Below are 24,237 nucleotides of genomic sequence, written 5' to 3'. Positions count from 1 at the left end.
AGCCCGCATGCCCATCCACCGCATGCTGAAACAGCTTTTGTTCGGTCGGATTGAGGGGGCAAAGCGGGCGCGGCACGGGCTAGAGAAGAGATGGAGTGATGTGGTACAGGAGGACGTGGAGCTGAGTGGACTTGCCGATGACTGGTACCAGCGGTGTCAAGATCGGCCTCTGTGGAGGAGGCTCGTGAAGGATGCTACTGGGCAGTTGGAGGTAGTCGCCCTCCAACAACAACGGAGGGCAGAGGAGCGACGCTCACAACAACGAGCGGAGCGCCGGGTGGCTAAAGCACAGCAGGTTGGCACAGTAGGGGGCACAGTTGGTGCATCAGCCAGTCATCTCAGTCAGTCGACCCGTGGCACCTGGGTCTGCCCCGTGACCTCCTGCCAGGGGGCGTTCGACACGTCACGTGGCATCAGGGTGCAAATAGCCTGGCACAAGCGTCGTGGTGACGTCACCGCCACTTAGTGGCGAATGGCGGTTGTTGTTGTTGTGTCTGTGTGTGTTGTGTGTGTGTCTCTGTGTGTGTGTGTCTCTGTGTTTTTGTGTGTGTTGTGTGTGTGTCTCTGTGTGTGTGTGTCTCTGTGTGTGCGTGTGTCTCTGTGTGTGTGTGTCTCTGTGTGTCTCTGTGTGTGTGTGTGTCTGTGTGCGTGTGTCTCTGTGTGTGTGTCTCTGTGTGTCTGTGTGTGTTGTGTGTGTGTCTCTGTGTGTGTGTGTCTCTGTGTGTCTCTGTGTCTGTGTGTCTGTGTGTCTCTGTGTGTGTCTCTGTGTGTGTCTGTGTGTGTGTGTCTGTGTGCGTGTGTCTCTGTGTGCGTGTGTCTCTGTGTGTGTGTCTCTGTGTGTCTGTGTGTGTTGTGTGTGTGTCTCTGTGTGTGTGTGTCTCTGTGTGTCTCTGTGTCTGTGTGTCTGTGTGTCTCTGTGTGTGTCTCTGTGTGTGTCTGTGCGTGTGTGTGTCTGTGTGTCTGTCTCTGTGTGTGTGTGTCTCTGTGTGTGTGTGTGTCTCTGTGTGTACACCACCAGCAGGTGGCACGTGTCCACAGCAGGTGGCACGTGTCCACAGCAGGTGTCACGTGTCCACAGCAGGTGGTGTCACGTGTCCACAGCGCGTGTCTCACCCAGGCCCTCCTGCTGCTCCGCGTGGCCACCAGGAAAGCGGTGGCCGCCTCGTCCGTGGGCCTCGGAGTTGGCGGAGGTCGGAGTCGCCTCATCGAATCGCGACGGTCGATTCGTGACGGTCGACAATCGATGCGCGCGGGACGTAGAATCTCTTCGGCGATTGGTTGATTTCTCATCAAGCAGGATTCGACGGGGAGGAATCGCGCCGACTTTAGATGTCGAGGAATCGATGCGGCGATTGGCTTGCGACGGCAAGCGTCAGCTCAGCGCATTTCCCGGCAAAACCAAAACCACGAAACCACGTGGTCTGGGTACAGTGAGTCCAGTCCGGGGTACAGAGAGTCCAGTCCAGGGCACATCGAGTCCAGTCCGTGTACAGTGAGTCCAGTCCGTGTACAGTGAGTCCAGTCCGGGTACAGTGATTCCATCACAGACACAGCGAGTCCATCACAGACACAGTGAGTCCTGTCGGGGTACAGTGAGTCCATCACAGACACAGTGAGTACAGTCCGGGCATAATGAGTCCAGTCCGTGCACAGTGAGTCCATCACAGACACAGTGAGTCCATCACAGACACAGTGAGTCCATCACAGACACAGTGAGTCCAGTCCGGGCACAGTGAGTCCAGTCCGGGCACAGTGAGTCCAGTCTGGGTACAGTGAGTCCATCACAGACACAGTGAGTCCATCACAGACACAGTGAGTCCAGTCCGGGCACAGTGAGTCCAGTCCGGGCACAGTGAGTCCAGTCTGGGTACAGTGAGTCCATCACAGACACAGTGAGTCCATCACAGACACAGTGAGTACAGTCCGGGAATAATGAGTCCAGTCCGTGCACAGTGAGTCCATCACAGACACAGTGAGTCCAGTCCGGGCACAGTGAGTACAGTCCGTGCACAGTGATTATCCGTCGGTATTTAAAATCCGGCGCATTCACACGCCCCACGACGCCGTCGGATTATCATTATCGATGATCGACCGCACGTCTACGTTGAACTTCTTTTGCACCGTACGTAGCCAACCGCGATAATCGGAGGTACGGGGGTGGGGGGAAGGACAAACAAGCTAGACACAGCAAAAGCACTTCTAAAGAAATGATACTCTTTGGTTCTATTCGGTAAAGTCACGTAGGTAAAAAATAAAACAAAAATCACGACGTTTCGGCCACAACACAAGCGGCCTTCATCAGGTGAAGGGACCAGGCTGTCTCGAAGACTACGCTGGAGTGAAAGTCTTCGAGACAGTCTGGTCCCTTCACCTGATGAAGGCCACTTGTGTTGTGGCCGAAACGTCGTGATTTTTGTTGTTTTATTTTTTACCTACGTGACTTTACCGAATAGAACCAAAGAGTATGGATCCTTGCAGTCACGAAAGCTTCAAATCTAGAACTAGAGAAACGAGTTTCTCAATCGAGACGAATTAACAAGTGGCATAGCTCCGGTGGCTTCCTGATGTCGGAAGGGAAGAGCGTTCCAGACGGCCGCAGAAGCGCAGTCCGGAGCGCGTCGCTTGCCGTCGTCATCTGGAAGTCGCGACTCGAATACCGCAAAAGCATTGCCACCAGTTTTAATACGAAACGCGCCGAGGTTATTTTGATTTAAAGCTTTCGTGACTGCAGTAATTCATATTCTTGGCTCTTTCGGTAAAGTCACGTTAAAGGGAATGAAATGGTCGTGGTTTTTTTTTGTTTGCCTTTTAAGGGACGGCGTGACCCACCGTCAACTTTGAGCCGAACGAGCCGACTGACGAGAGGTCCCATTTACTTTGCCGGCGGCGGGGGAACAGGCTCGCCAGGGCCGAGCGCGGCGCCCGAAGGACGTTGACGGCACCGTGTCCGGAGAACAGGCGGCGGCGGAGGCGGCGGTGGCGGCGGCGGCGGCGCGTGGAGCCCGGCCGGAACGAGGCGCCGGCGTCGTCGTTGGCCGCGAGTACCCCGAGGGAGCCGCCGCCGCCGCCGGTGCCGCGCGAGACGACTCCGCGGGGTCCCCTCGCGAGTCGGAGAGGCGCGCGGGCGGCGTGGGCGTCGAGGAGCTGGCGACGGGGGCGAGGCGCTCGCGGGGCGAGGAGGACGCGGCCGCCTTGAGGCGGGACGGCGGAGGGAGGAGGAAGGACGACGACGACGCGGTGCGGGTTCGCGGGCCGAAGCCCGCGCCGAGCGCGTCGGAAGCGGCCGGGGGCGAGCCGAGGGCTCGCTGCGAGTGCCTGCAGAACGACCTGAAGGTGGGTTTGGCCGCTCGGCAGGAGGCGGACGGGCGGGCGACGCGCTGCCGGAAGCTCGAGCGTGAGGTGCAGCAGCTTGAGAAGTCGCTTGGAGCCCTGCAGGAGGTGAGAGGAAGCACAGTAACGTCATCTATCGCTTTGCTCTCTCCTCGCCCGATGTGTTTTGACGGAACTGAATGGTCTATGTAGGATGTATGACTGAATATGCCCATAATGCGCCCGATTTTGTCATATCTAAGAAGCTAAGTGGGTTGAGTGTGGATTGTGCCAAGGACTCACGGCGGGGCTGCTCGCTGCATCCCACGTCCATGCTCCTCGCCTTCAGAAAGTCTCGTTGACCATTCTGGCGAAGTATGGTCAAATAACCCCCATGAACTCCGTGGCGTGGACAGGGCCTCATCCATCCAGTAGATTGAGGAAGCGCTTTGCGTGCATTTCCTTTCCATAAAAAACAAAAATTTAAATTCTGCCTGTTACCAAATCACACTAAATGTACCTGATCTCAACGGATCTCAGAGGCTAAGCAGGGGCGAACGCGGTTAGTACTTGAATTCTAAAACCTTCAGCGGTTCAGAATATGGTGGTGTTTAGTGTGACACTTTTGTACTTGTGGGGTTTCTCTGCGTGCTGTCATTTTTGTTTCCCCACACGGAGCCCAAACACTTGTTGGTGTCGGCAAAGAAGAATTGCAAAGCGGCACACTCCAGAAAAAGTCTCCAGACTCAGTGTGGGGGGCTTTGTTGAGCGCTATTTCACGCACGTAATTAACATCGTGGTATCCGGGGACTCCACTACTTACAAACATTCGACTTACGAACTTTCAGCGATAAGAACAAACCCCTGTCCGTATGTCCAGTTGGCCTGTTCGGACCGAGATTCGTAAGTTCAACCTCCCAAGTTGGCATCTACATCTACAGGAGATTACACAACTTGTAAACCCATTCCCCGTGTTGAGTGTACACGCCGTACAACACGTTGGGAATCGACAGGAGTAAAGTTGGACTTTCGAACAAATCGACTTACGAACAGACCTCTGGAATATAACTCGTGTGTAAGTAGAAGAGGCCCTGTAGACTGAAGTAAGGTTAAATATGGGAAAATAATTTTATATATAAGTATGTTGAACGTCTTTTGCGCCGTATGTAGGCAACCGTGCGAATCAGAATATAAAACATACTTAGTGAAGGTTAGTATCTCAAAGCATCAACATAGGTTGGTTTGCAAACGTTAATGCTTGGGGAATTTTCGCGTTAATCTGCTCACAACTGTAACGCAAGGTTGCTTGCTTGTGAAGGTTGCGAGTGTAACGCAGGTTGTGTTTGCTTGTGAAGGTTGTGAGTGTAGTGCAGGTTGTGTTTGCTTGTGAAGGTTGTGAGTGTAACGCAGGTTGTGTTTGCTTGTGAAGGTTGTGAGTGTAGTGCAGGTTGTGTTTGCTTGTGAAGGTTGTGAGTGTAGTGCAGGTTGTGTTTGCTTGTGAAGGTTGTGAGTGTAGTACAGGTTGTGTTTGCTTGTGAAGGTTGTGAGTGTAACGCAGGTTGTGTTTGCTTGTGAAGGTTGTGAGTGTAACGCAGGTTGTGTTTGCTTGTGAAGGTTGTGAGTGTAGTGCAGGTTGTGTTTGCTTGTGAAGGTTGTGAGTGTAACGCAGGTTGTGTTTGCTTGTGAAGGTTGTGAGTGTAACGCAGGTTGTGTTTGCTTGTGAAGGTTGTGAGTGTAGTGCAGGTTGTGTTTGCTTGTGAAGGTTGTGAGTGTAGTGCAGGTTGTGTTTGCTTGTGAAGGTTGTGAGTGTAACGTGGGTTGTTTTTGCTTGTGAAGGTTGTGAGTGTAACGCAGGTTGTGTTTGCTTGTGAAGGTTGTGAGTGTAACGCGGGTTGTGTTTGCTTGTGAAGGTTGTGAGTGTAACGCAGGTTGTGTTTGCAAGTGAAGGTTGTGAGTGTAACTCAGGTTGTGTTTGCTTGTGAAGGTTGTGAGTGTAGTGCAGGTTGTGTTTGCTTGTGAAGGTTGTGAGTGTAACGCAGGTTGTGTTTGCTTGTGAAGGTTGTGAGTGTAACGCAGGTTGTGTTTGCTTGTGAAGGTTGTGAGTGTAACGCAGGTTGTGTTTGCTTGTGAAGGTTGTGAGTGTAACGCAGGTTGTGTTTGCTTGTGAAGGTTGTGAGTGTAACGCAGGTTGTGTTTGCTTGTGAAGGTTGTGAGTGTAACGCAGGTTGTGTTTGCTTGTGAAGGTTGTGAGTGTAGTGCAGGTTGTGTTTGCTTGTGAAGGTTGTGAGTGTAGTGCAGGTTGTGTTTGCTTGTGAAGGTTGTGAGTGTAACGTGGGTTGTTTTTGCTTGTGAAGGTTGTGAGTGTAACGCAGGTTGTGTTTGCTTGTGAAGGTTGTGAGTGTAACGCGGGTTGTGTTTGCTTGTGAAGGTTGTGAGTGTAACGCAGGTTGTGTTTGCAAGTGAAGGTTGTGAGTGTAACTCAGGTTGTGTTTGCTTGTGAAGGTTGTGAGTGTAGTGCAGGTTGTGTTTGCTTGTGAAGGTTGTGAGTGTAACGCAGGTTGTGTTTGCTTGTGAAGGTTGTGAGTGTAACGCAGGTTGTGTTTGCTTGTGAAGGTTGTGAGTGTAACGCAGGTTGTGTTTGCTTGTGAAGGTTGTGAGTGTAACGCAGGTTGTGTTTGCTTGTGAAGGTTGTGAGTGTAACGCAGGTTGTGTTTGCTTGTGAAGGTTATGAGTGTAACGCGGGTTGTGTTTGCTTGTGAATGTTGTGAGTGTAACGCAGGTTGTGTTTGCTTGTGAAGGTTGTGAGTGTAACGCAGGTTGTGTTTGCTTGTGAAGGTTGTGAGTGTAGTGCAGGTTTTGTTTGCTTGTGAAGGTTGTGAGTGTAACGCAGGTTGTGTTTGCTTGTGAAGGTTGTGAGTGTAACGCAGGTTGTGTTTGCTTGTGAAGGTTGTGAGTGTAACGCAGGTTGTGTTTGCTTGTGAAGGTTGTGAGTGTAACGCAGGTTGTGTTTGCTTGTGAAGGTTGTGAGTGTAACGCAGGTTGTGTTTGCTTGTGAAGGTTATGAGTGTAACGCGGGTTGTGTTTGCTTGTGAATGTTGTGAGTGTAACGCAGGTTGTGTTTGCTTGTGAAGGTTGTGAGTGTAACGCAGGTTGTGTTTGCTTGTGAAGGTTGTGAGTGTAACGCAGGTTGTGTTTGCTTGTCAAGGTTGTGAGTGTAATGCAGGTTGTGTTTGCTTGTGAAGGTTGTGAGTGCAACCCAGCGCCAGGCGTCACGGTGCCGCAGGGACCTTCACTCGGCGTGGCTGCGGCAGCGGCAGCAACTGAGGGCGCTGGAACAGGAAGTGAAGTCTCAGGAGTCTTTGCTGAAGGAGGCCGCCCTGCACGGGAAGATGGAGCTGCGCTACAAATGCGCGCTGGCCGAACTGCAGGCCGGACTCTGGTGGACGCGCGACGAGCTGCAGAGGGAGCGGCAGGCGTCCATGGAGTTGCTTCGACGGCACTTTGTCAACCTGCGGGCTTCCCGGGGTCGATGACTGCGTGGAGATTGCCCGTTGGTAACGTTGTAAGTAAGCGCACGTTAACGTGAAGACGTGTCCCTCGGTCGCAGGTAAGTCAGCGGTTCCGGTCGCGTCACGTGGACAGGTTGGTAAAACGCAATGTTTAATTTTAACAAGGCTTATCGTTGTAATAATCTCAAACGAGTGTTGGCGGAGCTCACAAATTGTCGTGAAACGCCCCGTTGCGGTGGCACGGCATTGTGGTGTCGTGCGATGTTGGTGCGGTGTTGTGTAATGGTGTGGGGCGGTGTGCTTCATGGTGTGGGTACGGTCTGATAGGGTTTCGGTGTGACGGTGTACCGCATAGAGTTGGGTATTTAGATCACCCCGGAATGTGCCCGATCTCGCAAGTGAAGCAGGCCTCGGCCTGGATCTTGGGCAGACGTCCACCACACATGGACGTGCTATAGGCTGTTGGGCTGACCTTGTGGGTGGCAGTGTAGCAATAACCATTGTTGCACTCTACTCAAACACCTAGCAGTGTATTTCTTACCCGTGTAGTCAATTTTTCAAAGGTCATTTTTTAAATATTTCAACCACTTTATTTCAGAAAAAGACGTTAACAGGAGACCCAAGCGTGCCACTTTTCCCATGAACCCCATTACGACTCGTTCCACACTCTGCCTCCCCTTAACCTCCATTAGCCCATTCTATTTCAAGCAGCAGCAACAGCAGCAATGATGCAATTCAAGAAACGACGCATTCAGAGATGAGAAAGAGCGCATGTTTGATTTTGTAGCGAGCGAGATGATGAAACTCGAGCTACAGTTAAATTTCGATTTAAAGCTTTCGTGACTGCAAGGATTCATCTTCTTTGGTTCTTTCGGTAAAGTCACCACCACGTAGAATGAGAATAAAATAATAAATTGATAAAATAAAATGACACAATAAAATTCTCACGACGTTTCGGCCACAACACAAGCGGCCTTCATCAGGTGAAGGGACGAGACTGTCTGGAGGACAGCGCTGGAGCGAACACAGCCAAGCTCAGACCGCGACCTTTAAGCTGTGTGAGAAGAAACAGAGCGCCTTCACAAAGGAATTAGCATTGGATGTGTATGCTTTAACTTTAACATAGCCATTTCTGTGACCAGTCACAAGCTAATCACTCAGCTATTTCAATGCTAAATTCTCCTGTTTGATTTGTACTAGGTGCCTCTGTGAATGTGTATGCTCTGACTTTAACATAGCTATTTCTGTGACCAGTCACAAGCTAATCACTCAGCTATTTCAATGCTAAATTCTATGCCAATTCCTTTGTCAAGGGGTGCCTCTGTGGATGTGTATGCTCTGACTTTAACATAGACATTTCTGTGACCAGTCACAAGCTAATCACTCAGCTATTTCAATGCTAAATTCTATGCCAATTCCTTTGTCAAGGGGTGCCTCTGTGGATGTGTATGCTCTGACTTTAACATAGACATTTCTGTGACCAGTCACAAGCTAATCACTCAGCTATTTCAATGCTAAATTCTATGCCAATTCCTTTGTCAAGGGGTGCCTCTGTGGATGTGTATGCTCTGACTTTAACATAGACATTTCTGTGACCAGTCACAAGCTAATCACTCAGCTATTTCAATGCTAAATTCTATGCTAATTCCATTGTCAAGGCGCTCTGTTTCTTCTCACACAGCTTAAAGGTCGCGATCTGAGCTTGGCTGTGTTCGCTCCAGCGCTGTCCTCCAGACAGTCTCGTCCCTTCACCTGATGAAGGCCGCTTGTGTTGTGGCCGAAACGTCGTGAGAGTTTTTATTGTGTTATTTTATTTGATAAATTTATTATTTTATTCTCATTCTACGTGGTGGTGACTTTACCGAAAGAACCAAAGAAGATCGAGCAGCTACGGTTGTTACTCTGAGGTGGCGGCGTCAAACCCCCTCCCCGACGGGTGACATTCTCTTCTTGTTGAGACGGTGGGAACTCGCCGCCTCTTGCTCATTGTCCCACCCCCCGTCCCGCCGTTGGCGACAGAGACATCGGCACGCTTGCACAACGAGGAGAAAGGAAGATTGTCCAACACTATGAGACCTCCTTTGCCAGTAACAAGATATAGTAATAGGTTTTACCCTTTTAACTGGCACAAAAAACTGACACCTTTATTCAAGGCATCATGTCTGCAATAACCACAACACAAGCAGTCAAAATGCAAACAAAAAGACAACTCTGATAATAATATTGGCACTGTCCTTGAATTTGATTGGTCCACACCCGAGACGGCTTTCTTTAGAGCCTAGTCTCCACTGGTGTTGTACAGCTTTTGGCGTCTTCTGGTCCAACACCAGTGGAGACTAGGCTCTAAGAAAAAGCCGTCTCGGGTGTAGACCAATCAAATTCAAGGACAGTGCAAATATTATCAGAGTTGTCTTTTTGTTTGCATTTTGACTGCCTGTGTTGTGGTTATTGCAGACATGATGCCTTGAATAAAGGTGTCAGTTTTTTGTGCCAGTTAAAAGGGTAAAACCTATTTCTATTGTCCAACACGCACGCCGGGGCCAGTTACGGCTTGCAGCTACGTCCTGAGGGTGTTTGTCATGGACCTGCTGCGTCAGGTGGGATGTGTGAACAATAGAATATTGTTAGACCACTACTACTTCTGGGTTCTTTCAGTCACCTTGAAGGGAAATAATACAATAATAAAAATACAACTTAATAAAATGTTATTTTATTACTTTATAAAACGTAATAAAATATTATTTTATTTAGTTTTATTATTTTATTTTTTTTATAAAATAAAAATATTTTTTTATTTCGTTTTAATTTTATTATTTCCCTTCTAAGTAAAAAATAAAAAATAAAATAATATTTTATTTTGTTTTATTTTTATTAATTTATAAAACATAAGAAAAGAGTATTTTATTTATTATTTTATTATTTCCCCTCTACATAAGTAATACAAATAAAATATAATAAAATATTATTATTTTATTATTTCCCTTCTATGTAAGAAATACAAATAAAACATAATAAAAGATTCTTTTATTTTGTTTTATTTTTATTATTTCCCTTCTACGTAAGTAACACAATTTAAACATAATAAAATATTATTTTATTTTTATTATTTCACTTCTACGTAAGTATTACAAATAAAACATAATAAAATGTAATTTAATTTTTATTATTTTATTGTTTCCCTTCTACGTGGTGACTTTACCAGCGCTGTCCTACCAGACAGTCTCGCTCCCTTCACCTGATGAAGGCCGCTTGTGTTGTGGCCGAAACGTCGTGAGAATATTATTGTGTTATTTTATTTTATCAATTTATTATTTTATTCTCATTCTACGTGACTTTACCGAAAGAACCAAAGAAGATGAATCATTGCAGTCACGAAAGCTTTAAATCGAAATTTAACCGCCTCTACGGGGAGGGATTCCACACATCCTTCAGATCATTCAACAGACTTTGGGATAAGAAGGCTCAACTAATCGAGTCTCTCACCTTTCTGAAGAGATGCCGCGACTCTAAGGTAATACCAACCGCATTTACACTAACCTCTGCTGTTGCAACTTCTCTCAATGCAAAACGAATTCTAGCTAGAACTAGCTTCGCTCTTATCTCGGAAAAAATCAGACTTACACGCACCGAACTCGATCAGTTAGACAAGACACTCTACAAATCACACTTAAAATTGACAGCAACAATGTCTACATCGGATTGGGAACATGTAGACAATATGACTACCTCTTCGGCTGCCACTATGTCGAACAAATGTAGGGACAATTTGATTTCCAAATTCAATCACCTCTCCAGCAAAAAATCGGATCCACACACCGAAAAGATAGACGTCAACAAAGTCGTAATTAATCGCAGTAACAGTTCCATTTCTGATGGTCTGAAATCCGTTTTAGCTAAAGGTCTAAACTTTGCTGTCACACCGAGACACTTACCGGTTAATGATATCATTGCCCATGTCGACGTTGCACTCAAGAGCTTGAGTCACATCTCTGCAGACGTAGCAAGATCTGAAATCGCTGCAACCCTCAAAAACGCTAAGTTGCCACCTAGCAACATCAGCAAAGACGAACGTTTTGAATTATCTCAATTAAAAAAGAGGGATGATATTGTCGTTCTCTCAGCCGACAAAGGCAATGCCACTGTCATCATGGACAAAACAGAATATAACAACAAAATTCAAGAACTACTCAACGATGGCAGCTATACAAAAATAAAAAGAGATCCCACCAACAGCCTGGTCACCAAAACGAACAAAATTATCTCTGATTCAACAGCATTAATTGATGAGAACAAACAGTTCTTGTTGAAACCCTCTGCTGCCAGACCACCAAGATTATATGGCCTTCCAAAGATACACAAAGAAGATACACCCCTTCGTCCCATCGTCTCTACTATCAGCTCCCCCACCTACAAACTGGCACGTTTTCTGGCTGATATACTGCGACCTTTCACTGGAAAAACCACCTCTGCGGTACTAAATTCTACTCACCTGGTATCGACAATCAAAGACATTTCCCTGTCCCCAAACGACCTGCTTGTCAGTTTTGATGTGGTGTCCTTGTTCACCAAAGTCCCGGTACCTGACACCATCGCTATCATTGAAGACCTGGTTCATCAAGGACTGCATACTGATGTACCCCCCCTGGTGAGACATTGCTTAACCAACACATACTTCACCTGGAATGGAACTTTCTACAAACAAACTGAGGGCACCCCAATGGGCTCCCCCCTATCTCCGGTTGTAGCCAACGTATTCATGGAAAAATTTGAAACTGACGCCATCCAGACTGCCACTCTACGCCCGACCTTATGGAAGAGGTACGTTGATGACACCTTTGTCATCTGGCCACATGGCCAGCCTGCTCTAGACCAATTCCGCGACCACATCAATTCCATACACCCAGCCATCAGATTTACCATGGAGGTCGAAAAAGATGGCAAACTACCCTTTCTGGATGTCTTAATTAAAAGGAGACATGATGGTTCAATGAGTCACTCTGTCTACAGGAAAGCTACCCATACAGATGCTTACTTGAAACCGGATTCCCACCACCATCCATCCCAGAAGAACTGCCTCATCAAGACTCTATACCATAGAGCCCAATGCATTTCCGACCAGGAACACATTACCAGTGAACTCAAGCACGTACACCAGGCTCTCAGGGCTAATGGCTACTCCGACTACACAATCCGCAAAGCCATCACTCCAGTCATGAAGAAGGATCCTCTTGTGGAGCCACTCAAAACCATCACCTTACCCTACATTGCAGGGGTCACTAAAAAGATCTCCAAAATCCTGAATAAACACAAGATCCAGGTCCGATTCAACACAGTACACAAAATCCGTGATTTAGTTCCATCTGTAAAAGATGCTCTTCCAGACATACAGTACCCGGGCGTTTACAAACTAAAGTGCCTCTGTGGTAGTAGCTACATTGGAGAAACCAAAAGACATATCTCGGACCGCATCCGCGAACATAAAGCAGACTTGAAACACGGTAAGACGAACTCCTCGGCCGTGGCAGATCACTGTTACAATTCAGTGGGCTCACATGACATTGACTTCTCCAAGACGGAGGTTCTTTGCAAACCAACTGGCTACCATGAGAGATTCGTTCATGAGGCCATTCACATATACAAGCACAGAGACAATTTCAACCGAGAAGATGGATTCAGGCTTAGTAACCACTGGAAAGATGTGTTAAATCATTTCTGTTCTTAATTAATTGTAATTTTACGATGACCTTCAGACCGCAGCTCTTTCGCCAGCATTGCCTCTTAATACCTCTCACACCACGGTTAATGGTATGGTTTACAACATGGAGTATACTAGGGCTTCGCAGCTGTCTCTCTCCCCCTCCTCTGTTCCGACCATGGACGAACTCGTCCGTCTGAACGGGGCCCGTAGCTATCCGTGGTACGGAAATTTGAGGGTAAGAATCCACCCATTTTTTCGCCATATAGCATTGTGATATATAACGACTTATGGTTGGTAGCTTAGCTGATTGGAGAATATAGAGTTTATTGATAACATGAAGGTAATTTATATTTTAGTTTTTATTGGTTCACTATATAGTACTGTGAATAGCTCAGATGTGTAGTCATTTCTGTGACCAGTCACCAGCAAATCACCCAGTTATTTCAATGCTAAATTCGCCTAGTTATTTCAATGCTAAATTCTCCTGTTTTGATTTGTACTAAGTGCCTCGGTGAATGTGTATGCTCTGACTTCAACGTAACTATTTCTGTAGCGGTTACAAGCGAATGCCTTAATTTAGCTATTTCAATGCTAAATTCTATGCTAATTCCTTTTAACAATGGGTGCCTCTGCGGATGTGTATGCTTTAACTTTTAACATAGCTATTTCTGTGACCAGTCACAAGCTAATCATTCAGCCTTTTCAATGCTAAATTTTATGCTAATTCCTTCGTCAAGGCTCTTTGTTCCTCTCACACAGCTTAAAAGCCGTGATCTGAACGTGGCTCTCTCACTCCAGCGCTGTCCTACCAGACAGTCTCGCTCCCTTCACCTGATGAAGGCCGCTTGTGTTGTGGCCGAAACGTCGTGAGAATATTATTGTGTTATTTTATTTTATCAATTTATTATTTTATTCTCATTCTACGTGACTTTACCGAAAGAACCAAAGAAGAATTTTTGTTTAATTGCAGGATCTATGCATGTGCACGATTTATCTTCATCGATATTTATGAATGTACGTTAGGTGGATGAACAACTCCTAGAAAGTGCGTCTGGCGCGATGCCATCCAAGCGAAGTGACAAGGCCAGGGCAGCAGGCAAGGTGAGGGTCTCCGACGTCTTCCTCACGTAGATGTCGAGGTTTCGCTGACGCGGCACCAATGGTGCCTGCACTCGACCAGGTTAAACCTGAACTGTTTATGGACCAGTCACATGCTAATTCCTCACGTTAACATCATGCTAATCTCCCAGTTACATGCTAATCCCTCACACTAACATCATGCTAATCTCCCAGTTACATGCTAATCCCTCACATTAACATCGTGCTAATCTCCCAGTTACATGCTAATTCCTCACATTAACATCATGCTAATGTAGTGGGGTAGATAATGTGCATAGGAATTGGCCATATACAGTACATACAGACAGACAAGGAGAACGGGTCACACGAGGTCGAACAGGTGGTCGAGTCGCGAGTGGCGTAAACAAACCCAAGTAATTAAGGGAGTCGTGGCACGAGGGCTGTGATTGGTCGAGAGGCTGTTAGCGTTAAGTGGTGGTGTCTGAATGTCTGATGAAGGGGACAGGTGCGGGCTGGTGGGAAACGGCCAGCGAGCCACGTGGCAATTCATTAAGGCTAATGCGAGAGGGGATAAAACGCGAGGTGGTTTGAACGGAAAGGAGTTGCTGTTGGAGAGTTTCTGTTGGAGAGTTGCTGTTGGAGAGTTGCTGTTGGAGAGTTGCTGCTGGGGAGTTGTTGCTGGAGAGTTGTTGCTGGGCAGTTGTTGGCGAGAGGTGAAGAGATACGAAGAAGACAGCTGGAAATGTTATGGAAGAATAGATAGAGAGCCGGACCCCAAAGACAGTAAATAGCGATGGGGAGAGTCAGCGTTAGCGGAGATAGATAGAGTCACTGTGTGTGAATAGATGGAAGTCACTGCGTGTGAAGAAATAGTGGCGATACTGTGTGTGAGGAGATAGAAGACGAACCACTGTGTGTGGAAGGGAAGATACTGTGTGTGAAGAGATAGGCGAAGAAACACTGTGTGTGGAAGGTGATGCACGGACAATGCTGAAGTAAATCGGAGTGTCCGAGTTGGCGGAGCACGGAGAGAATTACTGTGTGTACGGAACGATGGAATAAAAGTGACGGCGGAAAAAGAGACGGTTGTCGTCCGAGTGAATTCACGGCACTACACTAATCTCCCAGTTACATGCTAATCCCTCACACTAACATCATGCTAATCTCCCAGTTACATGCTAATTCCTCACATTAACATCCTGCTAATCTCCTAGTTACATGCTAATCCCTCACATTAACATCATGCTAATCTCCCAGTTACATGCTAATTCCTCACATTAACATCATGCTAATCTCCCAGTTACGTGCTAATTTCTCACATTAACATCCTGCTAATCTCCCAGTTACATGCTAATCCCTCACATTAACATTATGCTAATCTCCCAGTTACATGCTAATTCCTCACATAAACATCATGCTAATCTCCCAGTTACATACTAATCCCTCACACTAACATCATGCTAATCTCCCAGTTACATGCTAATTCCTCACACTAACATCATGCTAATCTCCCAGTTACATGCTAATTCCTCACATTAACATCCTGCTAATCTCCTAGTTACATGCTAATCCCTCACATTAACATCATGCTAATCTCCCAGTTACATGCTAATTCCTCACATTACCATCATGCTAATCTCCCAGTTACATGCTAATTCCTCACATTAACATCCTGCTAATCTCCCAGTTACATGCTAATCCCTCACATTAACATTATGCTAATCTCCCAGTTACATGCTAATTCCTCACATAAACATCATGCTAATCTCCCAGTTACATGCTAATCCCTCACACTAACATCATGCTAATCTCCCAGTTACATGCTAATTCCTCACATTAACATCCTGCTAATCTCCCAGTTACATGCTAATCCCTGACATTAACATCATGCTAATCTCCCAGTTACATGTTAATTCCTCACATTAACATCATGCTAATCTCCCAGTTACATGCTAATCCCTCACACTAACATCATGCTAATCTCCCAGTTACATGCTAATTTCTCACACTAACATCATGCTAATCTCCCAGTTACATGCTAATCCCTCACACTAACATCCTGCTAATCTCCCAGTTACATGCTAGTTCCTCACATTAACATCCTGCTAATCTCCCAGTTACATGCTAATTTCTCACATTAACATCATGCTAATCTCCCAGTTACATGCTAATTCATCACATTAACATCCTGCTAATCTCCCAGTTACATGCTAATTCCTCACACTAACATCCTGCTAATCTCCCAGTTACATGCTAGTTCCTCACATTAACATCCTGCTAATCTCCCAGTTACATGCTAATTTCTCACATTAACATCATGCTAATCTCCCAGTTACATGCTAATTCATCACATTAACATCCTGCTAATCTCCCAGTTACATGCTAATTCCTCACACTAACATCCTGCTAATCTCCCAGTTACATGCTAATTCCTCACACTAACATCATGCTAATCTCCCAGTTACATGCTCATTCCTCACATTAACATCCTGCTAATCTTTCACATTAACTTAGCTACTTCAATGATAAATTCCTCTGTTGATATGTAAACTCCTTTGTCAAGGGGCTCTGCTCCTCCCACCCAGCTTAAAAGACGCTGCCAAGCTTAGCGGTGTTCACTGGAGCGCTGTCGTCCAGACAGTTCTGTTCCTTCACCTGAGGATGGCTGCTTGTGTTGTGGCCGAAACGTCGCCCCCCCCCCCTGAATGAGCTGTTTTAATGAATAGGATTGATTACTTCAAGTGACTTGATTTTCAATGGAAACAATTTCCTCAACTGAATAACCATAACCGGGGCCTTGAAACGACTCAGGCAGCTTTGAAACGTGGCTGTGCCAAGTGCAGCAGCTACGTCATTGAGGCATTTGTGGAATGAAATTGGTCATGGCTGCAGTGCACGCGGTGTGCAAGATGTGGTTGGAGGAGGTGAACCTAGAAATTGATTTGACCTCTGAAGATGCCCAAGTTTATTTGTGCTAATCACTGTTTACATTTTCCTCAGAACCTTTTTGATGCCGAGGGGTCAGGTGACTCCGATGACGATGACACGGGCACAATCCGAGTGAGGCTTTAGCACTACACTTTAAATTCTTGCAAAATTGTTTGTGGCAGATGTTGAATATACCTTGTGGGGTCTGCTAACGATACCAGGTGTTGCTATGAAGTTGCCAAGGATATGCCTGTATAGTATTGGATTCATAATCTTGGTTCTTTCGGTAAAAATAAAACAATACGAAAATTATTGTTTTATTTGTATTATTTTATTATTTCCCTTCTACGTGACTTTACCGAAAGAACCAAGAAGATGTTTTTGGTTGTTCCATCATATCTGCCGGGTTCTAGACTATTTAATTTCCTAGTTAATTTCCCCCCCCCCCCCCCCCCGCATCCCCAGCGTTTGGTTTTGTTGCTGCATTGGCATTGTTGCTACATTGGCATTGTTTGATACATTGTTGCTACATTGGCATTGCTGCTACATTGGCATTGTTGCTACATTGGCATTGTTGTTGCATTGTTGCTACATTGGCATTGTTGCTACATTGGCATTGTTGCTACATTGGTTTTGTTGCTACATTGGCATTGTTGCTACATTGTTGCTACATTGGCATTGTTGCTACATTGGCATTGTTGCTACATTGTTGCTACATTGGTATTGTTGCTACATTGGCATTGTTGCTACATTGTTGCTACATTGTTGCTACATTGTTGCTACATTGTTGCTACATTGGCATTGTTGCTGCACTGGCATTGTTGCTACATTGGCATTGTTGCTACATTGACATTGTTGCTACATTGGCATTGTTGCTACATTGGTTTTGTTGCTACATTGGCATTGTTGCTACATTGGCATTGTTGTTACATTGGCATTGTTGCTGCATTCACATTGTTTGATACATTGGCATTGTTGTTACATTGGCATTGTTGTTGCATTGGCATTGTTGTTACATTGGCATTGTTGCTACATTGGCATTGTTGCTGCATTGGCATTGTTGCTACATTGGCATTGCTGCTACATTGGCATTGTTGCTACATTGGCATTGTTGCTACATTGGCATTGTTGCTACATTGTTGTTACATTGGCATTGTTTGATACATTGGCATTGTTGTTACATTGGCATTGTTGCTGCATTGGCATTGTTTGATACATTGGCATTGTTGTTATATTGGCATTGTTGCTGCATTGGCATTGTTGTTACATTGGCATTGTTGCTGCATTGGCATTGTTGTTACATTGGCATTGTTGCTGCATTGGCATTGTTGTTACATTGGCATTGTTGCTACATTGGCATTGTTGCTACATTGGCATTGTTGCTACATTGTTGGCTACATTGTTGCTACATTGGCATTGTTGTTACATTGGCATTGTTGCTGCATTGGCATTGTTGTTACATTGGCATTGTTGCTGCATTGGCATTGTTGATACATTGGCATTGTTGCTACATTGGCATTGTTGCTGCATTGGCATTGTTGCTACATTGGTATTGTTGCTACATTGTTGGCTACATTGGCATTGTTGCTACATTGGCATTGTTGTTACATTGGCGTTGTTGCTGCATTGGCATTGTTGTTACATTGGCATTGTTGCTGCATTGGCATTGTTTGATACATTGGCATTGTTGTTACATTGGCATTGTTGCTGCATTGGCATTGTTGTTACATTGGCATTGTTGCTGCATTGGCATTGTTGTTACATTGGCATTGTTGCTGCATTGGCATTGTTGTTACATTGGCATTGTTGCTACATTGGCATTGTTGCTACATTGTTGGCTACATTGTTGCTACATTGGCATTGTTGTTACATTGGCATTGTTGCTGCATTGGCATTGTTGTTACATTGGCATTGTTGCTGCATTGGCATTGTTGATACATTGGCATTGTTGCTACATTGGCATTGTTGCTGCATTGGCATTGTTGCTACATTGGTATTGTTGCTACATTGTTGGCTACATTGGCATTGTTGCTACATTGGCATTGTTGTTACATTGGCGTTGTTGCTGCATTGGCATTGTTGTTACATTGGCATTGTTGCTACATTGGCATTGTTGCTGCATTGGCATTGTTGCTACATTGGCATTGTTGCTGCATTGGCATTGTTGTTACATTGGCATTGTTACTGCATTGGCATTGTTGTTACATTGGCATTGTTGTTACATTGCCATTGTTGCTACATTGGCATTGTTGCTACATTGGCATTGTTGCTACATTGTTGGCTACATTGGCATTGTTGCTACATTGGCATTGTTGCTGCATTGGCATTGTTGTTACATTGGCATTGTTGCTGCATTAGCATTGTTGTTACATTGGCATTGTTGCTACATTGGCATTGTTGCTACATTGGCATTGTTGCTACATTGTTGGCTACATTGGCATTGTTGCTACATTGGCATTGTTGTTACATTGGCATTGTTGCTGCATTGGCATTGTTGTTACATTGGCATTGTTGCTGCATTGGCATTGTTGATACATTGGCATTGTTGCTACATTGGCATTGTTGCTGCATTGGCATTGTTGCTACATTGGCATTGTTGCTACATTGTTGGCTACATTGGCATTGTTGCTACATTGGCATTGTTGTTACATTGGCGTTGTTGCTGCATTGGCATTGTTGTTACATTGGCATTGTTGCTACATTGGCATTGTTGCTGCATTGGCATTGTTGCTACATTGGCATTGTTGCTGCATTGGCATTGTTGTTACATTGGCATTGTTACTGCATTGGCATTGTTGTTACATTGGCATTGTTGTTACATTGGCATTGTTGCTACATTGGCATTGTTGCTACATTGGCATTGTTGCTACATTGTTGGCTACATTGGCATTGTTGCTACATTGGCATTGTTGCTGCATTGGCATTGTTGTTACATTGGCATTGTTGCTGCATTAGCATTGTTGTTACATTGGCATTGTTGCTACATTGGCATTTTTGCTGCATTGGCATTGTTGCTACATTGGCATTGTTGCTACATTGTTAGCTACATTGGCATTGTTGCTACATTGTTGCTACATTGGCATTGTTGCTACATTGGCATTGTTGCTACATCGTTGCTACATTGTTGCTACATTGGCACTCGTGCACCGCCCGTGCTTCTGGTGTGCTACACTTGGGCTATGCCCCCCATCCCCAAACCTTCACAAACACTTTGCCTTTAGAGGCTGACCCCTTTGCCTGATGATGACTGCTTTGTGTCGCAATCGAAACGTCGTGGTTTAATTTATATTTAACCTTTATTTTTATTTTCTTTACCTACGTGACTTTACCGAAAGAGCCAGAGTGTGTGGATCCTTTGCAGTCACGACAACTTCCAATCTAGAATGAGTGCGCTTCGCTTGCAATCCGGCTTGATCTCCCTGGGCGCTGCGGTTTCAACAATGCCCACGACGTAACGCACTTTTGTCTCTCGCTCCAAAAGATCATTGTTGCTCTCCAGCAACGTTTCACGCAGCAAGCCGCTTCGTAGAGCTGCCGTCTGTGGCCAGTTCGCCGCTCTAAAAGAAGCTCATCGTTCAATGGGCCTTACCTGCTGAGATAAAAAAAAATTGGTTTTCATTTATTTTTATTTTATTGATTTTTTTACCTACGTGACTTTACTGAAAAAAACAAAGAGTAAGATCAAAATGGTTTAGTTTTTTTTTGTTTATATTTTTTTATTCATTTTTTTAACCTTTCCTATACTTTGCACTCCTATTGTGGTGTTCTTGTATTGTTTGCTGTTGTGACGTCTGACATGGCCTTCTTACCGGTGGAGAAATGTTAACGGCCTCACCTGGCATACAGGAGGTCGTGGATTCCATGCCGACTCTGACGCCTGCTGTATATTTGGAGCTTGCGTGTTCTCCACGTGGTCGCGTGGATTTTTCTCCAGGTCCTCCGATTGTTCCCTACACATTTAAAAACGTGGCTTTTTAGAGTATTTGGCTGCTATACATTTCCACGTGATAAGCCACTTGGTTGAGCTATTTGTGGCCAGGTCACTTCTGAACGAGAGCTATACAGCTCAGTGGGCCTTACCTGGGAAAATAAAAAAAATAGTTAATAGTACCGGACATCTGTGAAAAACAGCTTCATAGCTCATCGGATTCCTCCAATATAAATACATCTTCTCATTCTGGATAAATGGGTGTGCCATTTAATCGATCGGCTGGTTGTGTGTGGTGGGGTCAAGTTGCGGTTACTCCCACCATCTTCCAAGACGTCGTGGACAGCGCCGCTCACCCTCTGTAGAACTCCTTCCAAGACGTCGTGGACAGTGGTCACCCTCTGTAGAACTCCTTCCAAGACGTTGTTGACAGCGGTCACCCTCTGTAGAACTCCTTCCAAGACGTTGTTGACAGCGGTCACCCTCTGTAGAACTCCTTCCAAGACGTCGTGGACAGCGCTCACCCTCTGTAGAACTCCTTCCACGACGTCGTGGACAGTGGTCACTCTCTGTAGAACTCCTTCCAAGACGTCATGGACAGCGCCGCTCACCCTCTGTAGAACTCCTTCCAAGACGTCGTGGACAGCGGTCACCCTCTGTAGAACTCCTTCTGCCTGCAGTGTGGCATGAGTCAGCAATTGCAGCTCTGCGCCGTCACTTCTATTGTCCACTTATCTCATTGCATTGCTTCTAGGCGGTCGCTCTCATTCCCAGTCCGCGTATAGCAGCGTCAATGCCAGTCACCCGATTGGTCACCCACCCATTCAAGCCAACAATTTTGACCGATATTTAAATGGGCCCACCCTTGTCAGATCACAGACACTAAGCAGGGTTTAGCCGGTGCAATACTTGCATGGGAGACTGCCGGGGACTACCAGGCTTGGCCTACGAGGTGGTCAGGAGATGGCAGCATAGCCATGGATTCTTGAATCTATCAGTGTGGAGCTTTTGAGTGCTCCCCCCCCCCCCACCTTTTATGTAAATGCTGTTTAATGTTTACAATAATATTGTGTTCATGTCACATGTTTGGTGCCCTCGTTTTCACGCTTCTACATTCTTGTTTTTGTGGCATGGAGACTCCCATCAGCCGTAATCATTCCACTTTCCGGACGGAGGCCTCCCCGCGCAATCGCCACATCTCTCGCGATCCTGCAGATCTATAATGATCCAGACTTAGCGCCTGTGCACGCGGGGCTCAATTCATCGCTCCATCTCCTCGGTTGGCGCCGCCTCGGTCGAGTATCTTCCGTTGGATGCCACTCCGGTCCGTTTTTTCCTTGACCATCGTCCCCATCGTCCCTCTCCTGCCCAAGGTGGCTTCTCTCGACAGTTTGAACGACGTCACGAAACACCCGTGTGTATTATCTGACCCTCGTGTTGTCCGTGCAGTACGTGTGTTGAACTTCTTTGGCACCACCGTGCGTAGCCACGAACCCTGTGTACATTATCTGACCCTCGTGTTGTCTGTACATACGTACGTACGTGCGTGTGTGTGTACGTGTTGAACTTCTTTGGCACCACCGTGCGTAGCCACGAACCCTGTGTGCATTATCTGTCCCTCGTGTTGTACGTGCGTGCGTGTGTACGTGTTGAACTACTTTCGCACCACCGTGCGTAGCCACGAACCCTGTGTACATTATCTGTCCCTCGTGTTGTCTGTGCGTGTGTGTGTACGTGCGTGCGTGCTTGTGTATGTGCGTAGCCAACCGTGCTAATCGAAGGTGCGGGCGGATGGACGACGAAAACGTTGTTCCTTTCACCATCTCTCAGTGTAATCCCAAGGGAGCATCTCGCCGTACTTCTTTGTGAGCGCCTCTGCGTTTGCATCCCGCATCTTTGTGACTGTTGACGATGCCGGTATTGTTGTGGCGTCTTCGATGTGTTCATTTGTGGCAGGCGAGCGAGATCTCAAGAAAAGCTGCGTCGACAAGAAAGGTCAAACGAGGGAGGATGATCTCTGCGTTACCTCCCAGCAAGCGTCCTGCAATAGAGTGGGGCAACATCTTTGACTGGTTTGAGGATCCAGATGTCTACGCTTTTGAACCTGAGGATTAATAAATAATAAGTGTTTTTTTGAGCGACGTTGTTTTAACGTTGTTTTAACGTTGTTTTAACGTTGTTTTGACGTTGTTTTAACGTTGTTTTAACGTTGTTTTAACGCTATGTTTTGCGTTCAATGTTCTTGGTGAAATGGTGGCCAGGGTGGAGACTTTTAGCCACCGTGGTTAAAATATTTTGGGTGTTCAGTTTTAAGTAAGTGTTTTTGTTTTGATTTAAAGCTTTCGTGACTGCAGGGATTCATATTCTTGGTTCTTTCGGTAAAGTCACCACGTAGAAGGGAAACAATAAAATAATAAAAATATAAAACAATAAAATTATCACGGCGTTTTGACCGCAACACAAGCAATCATCGTCAGGTGTGAAAACCACAGCAAGAAAATTTGAAAAAAGTGGCGTTTTTTTACGTTAGCACCACGGAGAGCGATTTGGCAGTTTGTTTGGATGGACTCGTCTGAATAACTGCCAAATCGCTCTCCGTTGTGCGGAAACATGACTGATGACTCATCCATCTGAACAACCGCCAAATCGCTCTCCGTGGTGCTGACGTTAAGGAAAAACCGCCACTTTTTTCAAATTTTCTTGCTGTGGGTTTCACACCTGACAATGATTGCTTTGTGTTGCAGTCGAAACGTCGTGAGAATTTTATTGTTTTATATTTTTATTATTTTATTGTTTCCCTTCTACATGGTGGTGACTTTACCGAAAGAACCAAGAATAATAAAAGTGTCTTTCACCAATTTTCAGAGAGGAGGGGGGGACACTTTCGCCGATAAGTTTGAGTTGGGCGGCCACACATTTGAAACCACAGCTGGGGTTGACAGCATCATGATGATGATGGGGGGGGTGTTTTCACATTTGTGTATTGTCGGGGGTGGGGCGCACGTCAGAGGGCCGCGCTAAAGGCCCATCAGTGGCCGCTAGTGGCCTGCGGGCCTTGCAATGAAGAGCGAACTCTGTGTAGGTCGACGTTTGAAGGCTACGCCAGTCAAGTGGTGAAACAACAAGCTGGGTCATTCGGAATAGGCAACACATGGTTCACGTCAGTAGCAATGAACTGGCCATAAACTGTTTAATAAACACGCTTGACAGAACAGGAGCAGTATTACATCACTGGCGGGTGTGGACTTTCGTGGTATTATATACGTAGCGATTGTAAAGTAAATGTTAATTTTGTTCTGTTCGTTGTTGTAATATCGGTTCATCGAGTGCCGTCTCGTAAGGGCGACGTCAAGTGTACGCTCGAAATTAAAGCGCTTAAAATCTGCGAGTAATTCCGTGCCCTTTTTTTGCTTGTTCGACGTAAGGAAATACATTGGGAAAGGTCGCGAGTTCGTGAAACCCCGTCGCGAGTGTCAACTCGGCCCTTCGCAACTTTCGGCGTTGTTGACATCACCGGTTTCGATGAGGTCGGAGCTGCACGTGGCTGAGCTCCGGAAAATCGATCCCTTAGGTCGCCTTCAGCCTCGAGTGAAGGACCGGGGGGGGCGGTGCGTGAACAAACATTTTAAATTTCGATTTAAAGCTTTCGTGACTGCAAGGATTCATCTTCTTTGGTTCATTCGGTAAAGTCACGGAGAATGAGCGCCCTCCAGACAGTCTCGTCCCTTCACCCGATGAAGGCCACTTGTGTTGTGGCCGAAACGTCGTGAGAATATTATTGTGTT

The 24,237-nt window shown here is 46.0% G+C and overlaps 1 protein-coding gene across 1 annotated transcript; it reads left to right on the top strand.

Annotated features, from left to right (window-relative positions):
* The first annotated feature begins 1,343 nt into the window (after positions 1 to 1,343).
* LOC142920188 (uncharacterized) lies at positions 1,344 to 23,837 on the top strand. Its single transcript, XM_076062656.1, has 6 exons — positions 1,344 to 1,430; positions 2,866 to 3,438; positions 6,552 to 6,871; positions 13,540 to 13,617; positions 16,597 to 16,656; positions 22,409 to 23,837. The coding sequence occupies exons 1-3, from the start codon at positions 1,344 to 1,346 to the stop codon at positions 6,840 to 6,842; spliced, it is 951 nt and encodes a 316-aa protein (XP_075918771.1). The 3' UTR covers positions 6,843 to 6,871; positions 13,540 to 13,617; positions 16,597 to 16,656; positions 22,409 to 23,837.
* The last annotated feature ends 400 nt before the right edge of the window (positions 23,838 to 24,237 follow it).

Source organism: Petromyzon marinus, unplaced genomic scaffold (genome assembly GCF_048934315.1).
Source record: "Petromyzon marinus isolate PM22_M1 ecotype Great Lakes invasive population unplaced genomic scaffold, UKy_Petmar_22M1.pri1.0 PM_G_Scaffold_7, whole genome shotgun sequence".
Classification (NCBI taxonomy): Eukaryota; Metazoa; Chordata; class Hyperoartia; order Petromyzontiformes; family Petromyzontidae; genus Petromyzon; species Petromyzon marinus.
This window is presented reverse-complemented; position numbering and strand designations above follow the sequence as displayed.

Coding starts and splice junctions, on each gene's coding strand:
- LOC142920188 (XM_076062656.1), top strand. CDS start 1,344: ATGCGGCGATTGGCTTGCGACGGCAAGCGTCAGCTCAGCGCATTTCCC. Junction 1,431..2,865: donor AACCACGTGGTCTGGGTACA/GTGAGTCCAGTC, acceptor GACTGACGAGAG/GTCCCATTTACTTTGCCGGC. Junction 3,439..6,551: donor CGCTTGGAGCCCTGCAGGAG/GTGAGAGGAAGC, acceptor TTGCTTGTGAAG/GTTGTGAGTGCAACCCAGCG.